Source organism: Thermobia domestica, chromosome 2 (genome assembly GCF_964235325.1).
Source record: "Thermobia domestica chromosome 2, izTheDome1.hap1.1, whole genome shotgun sequence".
In the NCBI taxonomy this organism is placed as follows: Eukaryota; Metazoa; Arthropoda; class Insecta; order Zygentoma; family Lepismatidae; genus Thermobia; species Thermobia domestica.
Window position 1 is genome coordinate 33,585,771 of NC_137455.1, and position 12,668 is coordinate 33,598,438.

General features: G+C 38.9%; 1 protein-coding gene across 11 annotated transcripts in view; it reads right to left on the reverse strand.

The window, feature by feature from the left end:
* Positions 1–11,714, reverse strand: part of LOC145671339 (uncharacterized) — a 530,261-nt gene extending 518,547 nt beyond the window's left edge. For 4 of the 11 annotated variants that reach the window (XM_081740442.1, XM_081740418.1, XM_081740426.1 and 1 more), the window contains exon 1: positions 11,153–11,710. In XM_081740442.1, the coding sequence (XP_081596568.1) occupies positions 11,153–11,181 (29 nt within the window). In that variant the 5' untranslated portion in view covers positions 11,182–11,710. Of the gene's footprint in view, positions 1–11,152 lie in introns of all 11 variants that reach the window. The other 7 variants (XM_081740409.1, XM_081740399.1, XM_081740361.1 and 4 more) reach the window with 4 other exon arrangements.
* Between the last annotated feature and the right edge of the window lie 954 nt (positions 11,715–12,668).

Genomic DNA, 12,668 nt, shown 5'->3' on the forward strand with positions numbered 1-12,668 from the left:
ATGCATCAGAGATGAACACTCTACCACTGAGCCACCACGGCTCTATACGGAAGACTGTTAGATATAAGACATTCTGCAGCTGTGTGATGTAACACTTAAGTGGAAAGAAATGAAATGAAATCTTTAAGTTTAACGTCCCACGATTATGCCGGTTAGGCTAAAGGAGACGGTGATAATGAGAAATGAGTGAAATGGTGGAATGAAGAAAGTGAGAGGAAACGGGAGAACACCGAGAAAACCCACGAGCACGGTGTTTGTCCACCACAAAGTCCACACAGCGCGAGCTGGGATCGAACCAGGGACCCCAAGCACCGGAGGTGAACGCTCTATCACTTAGCCACCGCGCCCCCTTTAAGCTGAAAAAAGGCAGTACTTATGTAGCATATGGATAACGTATGGTTCGCACAGATTTCCGTAGTAAACATATGGATTCCGTATATTTTTATGCTATAACACTGTCCGGATAACGGTTTTTTCTGTGTGGTAAAAATAATACCGCAATACATTGCTATGCAGAAGTATTGCTGGAAGTAAACGTAAATTGGTAAGATTATTATTATTACTGAAGATTTGAGAATTTAGTGCTGCATCTGAAACCGCAAATGGAATCAAACTAACAAGCGACAAGATAGTGGCGTGAAGTATGCAGAGTTCACGAAGGGAGGTACCAGTTAAACAAGGTTGCGAACCACTACACTAAGAGTCATTAGAGAAATATTTATTAATGAAATAAGAACAAAATTGTTATAGCTGTTTAAGTTAACTTGCTCCTATACAGTAACTTATTTTCGTATCCATTTATTGATGATCCAGTCGCACGAATCTTAGTTTAACCTGATATGTCCCTCTGAAAAGAAAGAAGCTTCTTTTAGACTTGGTCAACAGTTCTTTCCTCCCACCCCTTCCCTATGGGTATAGTCTTTATTAAACTTACTGTTAATTAAACACTTTCTATACAATATTAAAATGTCCAAGTTCATTTAAACATTTCGAAGCAAGGAAGAAAGTCTTTAAGCTTTCGAAATATGGGTGTGAAGAAGAATGACGAAAATTAGCTGGGTCGAACGAAAAACAAATGAGAAATTATCCGAAATAATGGGGAGGAAAAAATTATTTTTAGATGTATTTAAAACGTGGAAAAGAAACTCATTGGGACATAAGTTGAGAGGAGGGAAGTTTCATGAAGGGTGTGGTAGGAAATGTGGTGGCAGGAAAAAGAGCGAGAGTTGAAGGTGGATACAATTCATTGTACGTTTATACAGTAAGGCAAAGGAATAATGTAGGTGTTCTCACTATAGAAACAACCAGTTTTTAATGCTGAAACTGACTATACGAATAGATCAAACGGAATAGATTCGAAAAAAGACATATGACAGACACGAAGAGTGTTAATTCATTGAATTCGTAGACTTTCAACCCCAAGCGTTGGTCGAAAGCAGAAGTAAGTGGAAAAAAAAAAAGCTTGACACGAAGATTACTGACTTAGTCGAAAATCTTCTCTGGCTTTTAAAATGGCACGACTTCGCAATTTGTCTGCGATAGAAATGTCTTGCGGAAACTCTCTACAGATTCTGCATATTATCACTCCCACGAGACTTGTATGGATGACAGAAGATGTTTTATTTTATGCATACATACATACATACACACACATATGGATTGTAGTGTAGACAACATGTAGGTAGATGGAAGCAGTGTGATTTTTTTTTTTTTTTTTTTATAAAATACATGTATATGCATATAACATCGTCTTCATTCTTTCTATGGATAGAGACAAAGCACGGAGCATGTGTCGGCAATTGGTTCTTCTGTGTCACCAAGTGGTAAAATAACTTGTCTACGTCATCTCCTCCCGAGATGCGTGTTTTCCTTTGAAATCGCCCCCTTGAGACTGAATCAGAGTGACAACTTAGTTACTACTCAATTGACAGAATTAGTTCCGCCATAAACAAACACACACACGTACATATATATATATGCTCATGAATGCGCAAAGGTATTTTCAAACGAGTGCTATGCTTCATTTACAGACAGACAACAGTGTAACTGAGATCAGAATGTAAATTTTATTATAATTAACTGCAGACCGATTGTGTTTCAAGAAACTTTTGGTAGAGGTATGTTACTTGAAGTTAAAAGTCATGGCATTGTGTCAAGTTCATTCTAAACTGAATTTCATAAATTATATTGGTTACTATTATGATCACAGTGTCTTACTTGAAGGAGCCAACTATGACTGCTAGAAAGCCGACTCTGTTGGAGCTAGACTTTCACTTCGACCAGAATATATATCCAAGGTGGATCCAAGGGGGGGCTATAGGCGCTACAGCCCCCCCTTGACGCTGAGGTATACACTGGATAAAATGGGCTTCAATCCTGCTTTACACTGGATAAAACGGCAAAATATGGTTTAGCCCCTCCCTTGATCATATTCTGGATCCGCCCCTGTATATATATATATATATATATATATATATATATATATATATATATACCAGGTGTGTCAAAATCATGTTCCCGATTTTAATGATTTTTTTAGTTATTTATTTTTGCTTTTAATAACGAATGTAAACAGAGATTACACACACTGACTGATCAACTCAAAAAGTGTTTTTTCTAACATATTATAGATGTTCAATATGCGATGCACGAGTTACATGATGCACATCTAGTCTATAAACAAGTTCCTGCAAAACTCTTCCTAACATGTCAGGATCGATATCGACCACAGCTGCAGTGTTCCTACGCTCACGCAATTCAACCACAGTTGTAGCAAGTCACGGCACAAATATACGTGATCTTTGATGAAACCCCTAGAGGAAGAAATTGCATGGAATGAGGTCTGGGGATCTCGGTGGCCATTTCAAGCAGTATTGTGCCGTGGGGGAGGACAAGCGAGCGACGGCACTGGGAGCCGAAGTAAAGGGGCGGAAAATTCGGGAGGAAATATATATATATATATATATATATATATATATATATATATATATATATATATATATAATGAGCCCCAATCATATGTACGGGGGCTCTGTCGTACACTCTCGCCCCGGGTGCTGATTTTCCACGACACGGCACTGATTTCGAGTACACAGAACGCTTTCTGCTGGCCTGCAGAAGCCGTATTGCTCATTTCGACTAAACTGCCTAAACTGGTGGTAACTACGTCTCTCCAATAGAAAGAAAAAAAAACTTTTGAAATTACATTCCAGAAAATAAGCGAGGCTATATGAGACGGGATCTACTGATTAACATGAAATCCGAACCACATGAGCTTCGTCAGGAATTCAACCTGGGTCTCCCTCGGAAAAGGTGCATACGCTAAGCGCTTAGCCATTTTGTTGATTGAATCTTTTAACAGAAACACGACGAACACACAAACATCGAGGACGATTAGAAACACCGGTTCCTGAAATTAAAGTGGAACTTGAAAACACAATACTTTCATCGTGCGAGCAGAAACCTCGTCGGTTGATTAATTTGAAAACAAGCGTCCCGTTCTGCACCGAGTCTACATGACACGTGGACCTACAACTTAATGTGGGACCCTAATTACATGAGCTTGCACCGGGAATCGAACCTGGGTCTCCAATTGTCTCGTGCTACTAACTCCCACCGAATTACTAGGCGGCGAAGGCATTCAGCCCTCTCCTTTGGTCTACTGCCTAGTTCGAGGGTTTTCGATCCATGTAGTCCTGGCTTCGATTCTCGTTCCTCGGTTCGCCGATTCGTCTAGCAGTGATCCGAATCTTACTTTAAGCAGTAGGCCTCATATGAACACGTTGCTGAAAAGAGGAGTACTAAAATATCCATCGATCAATGTACGGAAAAGAATTATCAAGAATGACTTTGATTTAATTTTGAATTTAGCGTCCCATTCAGCAGCGAAGCTATATGAGACGTGGACTTACAACTTAACCGCATGAGCTCCCGCCGGAAATTGAACCCGGACTTCCAACGCCACAGGTGCGTACGCTAACCGCTTAGGCACAAGGGAGCTTCTTTCAAGGATGAGATACCTCACTTGTGACGAGAAAACACCAACAACATTTCGTTGTAGACTTTTTAGGTATCCTGTAGCTCAGCCTAACTACATTAGGAACACGAAAACAATGTATGGAAAGGAACCTATGTTACTATCCAGTCAATCGTCGCCTAAATTGTTTCTTAGCGAAATAAACGGAATTGTGTGTAGTTACTAAGTTGTGACGGCGTTCATATTGCATTGACAGAACGGTTCTGCATTTAATATACTGTGATAGTCACGTAGCTACCATTGAAAAGGAAACATTTGGGTGCTCTTTATATACAATCCAGCTACATAAAACAAAACGTCTCGTTACCAAAACAAACTTATCCACGTCAAACAGTATAAAGTATAAAACACAGTTCAATAGCATGCGTTTATGTTCATATACTCATCTCAACATAGCAAATTTAGTCAGTGTTGATGTACCGAGGGTACATAAATTACTGATGAATTTTGTAAGATATTAAACAGAAATACTGCTTCTACTTCGTAGATACTCGTTTTATGTGCTCCAGATGTTGGCACAGTATGCGGGGCTTTCATTCTTTACAAACCCAGTCAAGCATGTATTTTGTACATTTCCCGATGCACCTTTACAAAGGATGAATCAAATCAAGTCGTCACTTCTGCTGTTTGTAGAACTCCACAATTCCGAACCGTGCATCTCTCGTTACAAACATACTGATCACTACCTTATAAAAAAGCATACCACCATATGTTTATATGTTTTAATTTCGTGCAGATATGTTTCTCTACCTAAAAAAACTTGATTAAAGCGTAGCCTATAGTCGATGGCATGTGGACTTGGTAAATTAAACCAAGGTTGTGTGACGTAACGCTGCCGTATGGTAAAGTGATGTGGGTAAGCTGATGCATTACAGACAGTGCGAGCAGGTGAACAGGTGTTAAATACTGCAATCCACTCATTTGGTAACAGTACTTAAAGGAAATACGGGGCGCCACTTTCAAACGCCATTTATTCTTTAAGCTTTATTTTATCAGAGATTTAAACACAAATTACAACTCTGTATGTGAATATAATCTTATAGCCCATAGAATATATAAAAATATTGATCTTAATTGAAGTCAATTTACCAACAAAACAGATCGTCATATATTGGGAGATAGAATACTTTAGATAGACATTTGCTAAGTCAATGAGTGAATCGTGCAGTGATTGCAACCAACCATTCTCTATGCATGGCCACCTCGTTCACCGGTGCCAACATTTTTTTTTTTTTTTTGTTATTGTTTAGTTTGGACAAAGACAAGAACTACATTACTTCCCCTAGCTGAACATCTACCTTTAGAATCGTAGTTAGAATATCAAATGTATTTAAAATCAATAAGAAACTACAACGTTTCTATTTCAAAAGGAATGAAATTATATTTTCTGTTCAATATTGACGAAAATAGAACTTATGCAAATCTAGCTTGAATGAACATTTTTTTAAAGGTTCTTCGCAAGAGAGAAACTAGTTTCAAGTTTGCTTTCTGTGTACTGCTTGTTATGGTGATATATATATTTTTTTTTTTATCTCTTACAGGAAAAAAGCGCACATTTGTGTGTTCCACAGCGTTCGTTCTCAAAGTGGAGTTCGCGAGCTCGACTCACGGTTATCCGGCTAGGCTAAAGGAGACGATGATGATGAAAAATGAATGAAATGGCGGAACGAAGAAAGTGGGGGAAAACGAGAGAATTCCGAGAAAACCAACGCACACGGTGTTTGTCCAGTACAAAGTTCACTTGGCGCGAGCTGCGATCGAACTAAGAACCCCATGCACCAGATATGAGCGTTTTACCACTGAGCCCCCGCGATCCCGCTTCCACTTCAAATAACGTATGATTTATTTAATTAAATAATTTTGTTTAACTGCATGTATGAGCATATGCAAATTTCCTTTCTTTTTTCCGCAATGTCATCATTCATGCCTTACAGTACATACCATATATTCATCTCTTGATCAATAACATCGATATGTATATAGTGTATAAACGTACATCGACATTGGTTGTTCATTTTGTTTTTTTAAAAGGAAATAGGGTAATATTAAACCAATATTAGAGACTGTACTTAAATCAATAAATATACAAATGGAGCTTGAAGAGACTTTCCTCTTCATATTTCTTGAATATAATTTAGATAAGACTCAAGAATGCCAAGAGAAGGGAACACTCGCGCGTGCGCAGTAGCCCCGCGTAGCGTAGTTGCTAACGCTCTCGCCTTCGGTGTGAGCGGTCCCGGGTTCGATTCCCGATGGGGTCACTCGGTCGAAAAGTGTAAAACGCTTTTTCAGGCCAATTTCATTCACACCAGGCAAATGCCGGGGTGGTACCTAACTTGTAAGTCCCAGGCCTCTTCTTCCCTTCCCTAATCCTTTCTTCCTTCCCTTTCCCTGGATTGTGTGCTCGCCGAGGGACGTCATCCCTCAAATCGTGACGGGCTAACTGGCCTTACTTATCGAAAGCCCAGAAATCTAAATCCTAAATCGCGCGCGAGCACATACCTTTGATATTGCAACCGCTGCTTCTACAGATCACGGATCGCTACTGTAATTTATTCTCCTTTTACTTTGACTAAGAAAAAGTAAATCGGAGAGGGTGAAAATTAATATCTAAAATGTATTACGTGATGGATATGTACTCATTTTGAAAGGCAGTTAAACTAGAAGTATTGAGGAAAAAGTCACGTAAGCGTATTAGCTCAATGCTATCTGAAGCTTAAGTTTTCTCGTTTAGAATAAAGGTTCATATTCTATTCCAGGTAAATTATCACTGTTACCTGGTAAATGTGTTGTTAAATATATATGGCCTCTGAAAAATCCACTTTTAATTCTTTAGTTTCCATTTCGTTCAAATAACTGTAAAACAAACAAGAAGCAAAGAAAAAAAAAAAGCGATAATTTCTTAACGCGTCCACAAAAAGAGAAACTAGATAGTGCTGAGTTTCACACTTTGTGGAAATAATTATCCAAAAGGGTCTAATTGTTTCTGTACTCTTTGGGGGCTAAAAGAACTGTAGAACTTCTTACGCTTTCCATTTTAAAATGGCAAGAAACGAAGCACTTTGTAAATGAGAAACCAAATGTCTGAAAACTACTCTTCTCACAGGTAGTCCTCAAATCCTTATGCTAAAGTGGTTTCAGACCATCCATTATATGTATTCAACGGTTCTTATCAAATCAATGGTGAGCATGTCTTTAGCATCTAGCATCTTGCTTTTAGCATCCTGGCCAAATCTAGCATAATTTCAGCAAGTTTATCAAAAAGTCGTAAAACCCGGAGATGAGATAGAAGTTGGTCGTGGGAAGAAAAAGAACCACAGAAATGTATCCTCTTCCATTGATTCATACAGTCGGTAAAGCATACAGCCAGTCTTATTTTCCGAAGTAAGTTAGAAACGGCTTTGGGCTTTTTGTGTGTGTGTGTGTGGCTCCACCCAGGGTTTTCTGATCCTTTAACTGCGGGCATGAGCGGAGCTATGGGGGCCATTCTCCCCCCAACTTTTTGACAACTTCACCATCTTTATTTCTGACTTCATGACCATCTTTATTCCTGAAATGAAAGGTCCGAGACGGACCAAAAATCTGCCCCCCACCCCACCCCAGCAGACAATTCCCAACTCCGCTTATGCTGCGAGGTAATTTTCTTTCAAAATAATTATGTAAACAAACACTTTGCATTCATTTATACGATATGTACGCCACTGAGTCTGGCAACGACTGCACTAGTTTAGTTGAGTTAAACCTTTGGTGCGTGAAGTATTGAGTTCTATCCACGCATTCTTGCGCTCTGCGTATTTTAATTACGTTATCGTATCTCAACTTCGTTTTTTTTTTTTTCTTTTAAAACTCCTGAATTAGTAATTATGAGGATCTAGCATAATTTGACCGAATCTAGCATAATTTCGATCAGGTTTTGGAATAATTCCGAGCTGTGAGTCTGGCAACGCTGGTGTTGCCACATTTGGTACAATTGTACCAAATTCAGCCCTTTCTCTCATTTATCGGCCCGTTGGAACCACGCTGGCATTTTCCGCCCCTTTTGTGAAAAAGTTGGTACAATTCTACCAAATTCAGCACAATTCATAACAAATACTTGTCACATTTTCAAAAGTGTCAGTAAGACTTCACAATAATAGATACAATTGTAAGTTAAAATTATTAGTGATGTCTTTCAGGGAAGGTTCTAGGAGCCTGGACCGGTTTTACACTTTCTACAAATGTCAGTTTACTTACTTTATATTCTTGTTACAGTCTATTATCCTCCTTCCGTCGTGAAATAAGCTTCCGTACAAATAAATTAAAACAACAAAAAAAGGTAACCATTACCACCCACTCTTATAATTCTTACTTAACTGTTACAAAATGCATTACTGTATCTGTATTGTTCTCACAAATCCGTGTTTTTGACTCTATTATGAAGTGAGAGTACATTTATATCATCATCATCATCATCATCATCATAGGTATTCTGCCATTATTGGCACGTCCCTTCCCGCAACTAAGAAGCTTTTATGCTCTACGGTCTTCAGCTAACTTCATCTTCACGTACGATTTTTCTATTTGGATATTGTCCATTAATTATAGTCTCCTTCGCTCCCTCCCTCTCTTTCCTTCCACCATACTCTCTAGCACGTCTCTCATGATGATCTTAGCTAATATCCCAACCAGTTTCTCCTCCTCGTTCCAATAATACCTAAAATTATTTTTTTCTCCTCCATAAAAATTAATTGTCTTTTAATTGTAGAAATGAATTGACGTATAAGGGAATATATGTATAATGAAGATGTAACTGTTGAGTTCCTTGATTCTATAATGATTTTCAGTCTATTGTTATGTATTTTTTGAATCACAGTGGAAAAGAACTTGACATTTTACCCGTACTCTACTGGCACTGGTAAGGTAGGCTGGAATCTACCTTCGGCCAGAAAACGACACGAGTTTGGACTTTCTGTAGCTTCATAGCTGAAGTACCAGTTTTCAGTATATGTCATTGCAGCTTGAACCATTGGTGGATTAATAATGTTTCAGATATAGCCCTATTGTACACCAGAGATCTTTAAAGTAGGTTCTGTCCTTCATAATTTCGACTATAAACCCAAGAATCACACATGCGAGAGTCATATCTCTGCGCTCCTGTTGAACGGAGTATAGGGTTGCTCACGAGATAGAGGTCTCGCAATAGAAACAAGTACACTTTCTTCGAGGGGAGGCTCTATTTTCACTACATGTTTTCTAGACGAGATAGCTTCAACTGGAAAAGTATAGCAGAATAGTTAGGACTTGTGCTTGGCTTCACGTTCTCCAGGGTTCGATTCCTAATGGCCACAGATTTTTATATGGTAACTCACCATCATCATGAGGACATTAGTGAACCACCTGAGTGAGTGAAATGTAGTCTAAAAAGCCAAAAATAACAGCCTGATGCATTGACCGCAGACCTCATTACCCAGCTATCTCACTAATCATAAGCCAGTATGATCTATAGTGCTCTGAAGTTTTAAGTGTAATTCTTATATTTCCGTATTGTGTTCACATATCTGCTTCACTGTATTCTACGTTAATTAATTTATTAGGTACTACTTAAAAGTTGATGAATACAAGTATAAAAAACGGTGTAAGATGTAAGGGAAAAGAAAAATGTGTGTTGCTCAGGCGCACGAACAGTAATTTGTGCTGGGGGGGGTGCAATGTCCAAGTTTGCGGGGTGGTCTACCACTAATAGTCACTATGTCTCTGTAGTATTGAACTGGTATTATTCTACACTCGATAAAACGATAAGTGATTTTAAAGTACTACCATCTATATTCGCACCAAAAATAATAAAACCAAATTGTCTTTATAAGAAAAGAAAGAGTAGAGATGTTGTAAGATCAAATTTTTAAGGTTCATCAACCATTCCTCTCCTAGAGCAACCATAGTTTTCTTAGGAAAGTGTTGAAATGTTTGTCGGGTTACGAATTTGGGGGGGGGGGGTCCGAATTCTTAAGATTTTTCCAGTTCATGTGTTATTTATTGGTTCTGTGCATGTGTAATGTTGCCCTTGTAGGAAGAAAGAAACTTGACTATTATTTCTAATTGTAGATAAGAGATCCTGGGTGTATATATCATCGGAGGTATAACCTTTGATTCTGGAAATCCGAATTCGATTCCCGGTCGGAAATTGTAAGTTACTTCACTAAGATTAAAGACGAGCAAGATATATGTCCATGGTTGGTTATAAAATATCGAATAATTTTTATTTGTACTTCTTTTGTAACAATTTGGATTTTAAAGGTGGACTCTGATCCACTGTAATATGTTGGATGCCCTCCCACGAGGTATCAAACTCGGGACAACGAGCACGAAAGAAACGTGCGGTATACATTCGACCAGCGATGAGGACTGTCAATATGGAAGAGTTGGAAAATGAACGGAACACCGACAAAAACCGTCAATACCAAGTTGATCACTACATGATTACATGGCGTACGGTCGAACTTGAGACTATTTGCACTTGAGTTAAAGACTTAATTACCATATCTCCTAATTCCTGGTGGTCAGGGGCGGATGTAGGGGTGCACCAGTGAACGTTCACCCCTTTTCGCTATAAATATACACTATCGAAAATGAAAAACTAGCAGTAAAAATAGGATCACTTCCATGAGGATTCTGTACGATACAAGTGTTCATCATAATCCATGTATCCATGATTAAAGAAATTCCTGATTCAAAGCAGCAAGCTAATTATACACTGGAATTCAGTATATAATACAATACAAAGCCGCCTTGGCTGAGTTGGTAAAGCGTTAGGTTTGCATTCGGAAAGTCGTGGGTTAGATTCCCGAGACCAGACACTCAACATTTCCCTGGCAATTCCTCATTCACAGATGCCTAAAGGGATTTTAAAAAAAATCAAATTTAATTGAAATGTACTGGTAGTTATTGGTGCACCCCCGTCAAAAAATTCTGGATCCGACTCTGCTGTTGGGTATATGTGTAGTTAGTAGCTGTTGTTCAATTGTAAATCCAGAGATACCAGATAAATGTTGGTACTGAAAAAGGCACATTAAACTACAGACAATGGTGTAATAACTTTAAAAGAAATCGTTAATTGATGTGATAACATTGTTTACTTACCTATTATATGTGTAAATCCAGGGCTCCATTGCCGCTGGTTGTGGTAAGTTCAAACAGTGAACACGAGAAAAGCTGTTCGCTACGTACAAACAAACATTAGGTCCGCGATTTTTCTACAACGTTCCCCCTTTTTTAAAACCTTATTTTTTTTTCCTGAAAAATATACCTCAGAAGTCACACAGCCGAAAATAGTTTACATCACTTAAAATGATTCATCGGTCACACGCTAAAGAAAGAAAATTTATTTAAATAAATAAATAAATAACACGGAAATTTCGATGTACACGCGCACTTCCGCGGTTACGAACACGAGACAATTCCGGTTTTCCAAAGCACTTGAGTTTTTGATCGTTCAACTATTGTTGGAGGCCAGCTCCAGAAAGGAAAAAAAATAATAATAATAAAAAAATTGTGAACGTTCCTCTGTTTTGTTAATTTTGAGGACGGATATCGTGATATTGTGAATGCACTTGAGATACGTTTACGCAATGCAAATGTGAAGAAACCACTACTCCACTGGATGGAAGTCGGAGGACGACTGAGGCTCCGGAGAAGCTGTGAAGAGGTTGTTCTCGTGGTCTTTCGCTCTTCTCGCTCCCTGCCTCCGCGATCAGCACCAAAGTTATAACAAGAAACAGGGTTGCCAGCTACTTCGGGGTTATGCATACCACCTCCTCTATCAGGTATCCGAAATTAAATCAAAATGGACTTAAGTTTATCCTTCCATGGAAATTAATAATAATAAAAAAATGTTAGTAAAATGATAGAAAAAGGGGCAAGGAAGAACTACAACTTAACTCAGGAATCGATCATGGAACCAATCTAGAACTCCCTTCTGGTTTCTCGGCAAGCCCGTAAAGAGAGGGTGGTCAGGGAGAGCGCAGCGCCCTGCGACCACAATAAGCTCTCTTGAGGATCATAGTAGCTCAGTGGTAGAGCGCTCAGCTCTGGTACGTGGGGTTTCTGGTTCGATTCCCGACCAAATACGTTTGTGGTGGACAACATCGTACCAGTGAGTTTTTGCGGAGTACTCCCGTTTCTTCCCACACCCTCATTCCACCAACTCTTCTATCATGATTCACTTGTCTTAATCATCGTCTCGTTTGGCTTTACAGACATAAACGTAGGGCGTTAAACTAAAAGATTTCATTTCATTTCAATTCTGAACCTTTCAGCTGTTTGTTGATTTACAAATGTAAGGTGAACATATGCTATCTTTTCTCAAATTATCTCAGATCCTTAGTGTCTTAAGTCTTCCGGCTACGGGCCTGCTATGTGGTCAGCACATTAGTTCCAGGTTCGATTTCTGGTGGCAGCTCATGTAGTTTCAATTCCAGTTAAGTTGTATGCAGGAGCACATCCAGAAATTTTTGGTGGGAGGAGCTGCTAAACAACTGATCATGAGTCTTATTAAGAAGGTGTACAAATGTATGTCGAATTACGAAGTTTTCTTTGGGGGGGGGGAATCCGAACCCGGTTGACTCCCCTGTGGGCGCGCCCCTGTTTGTATGTCTAC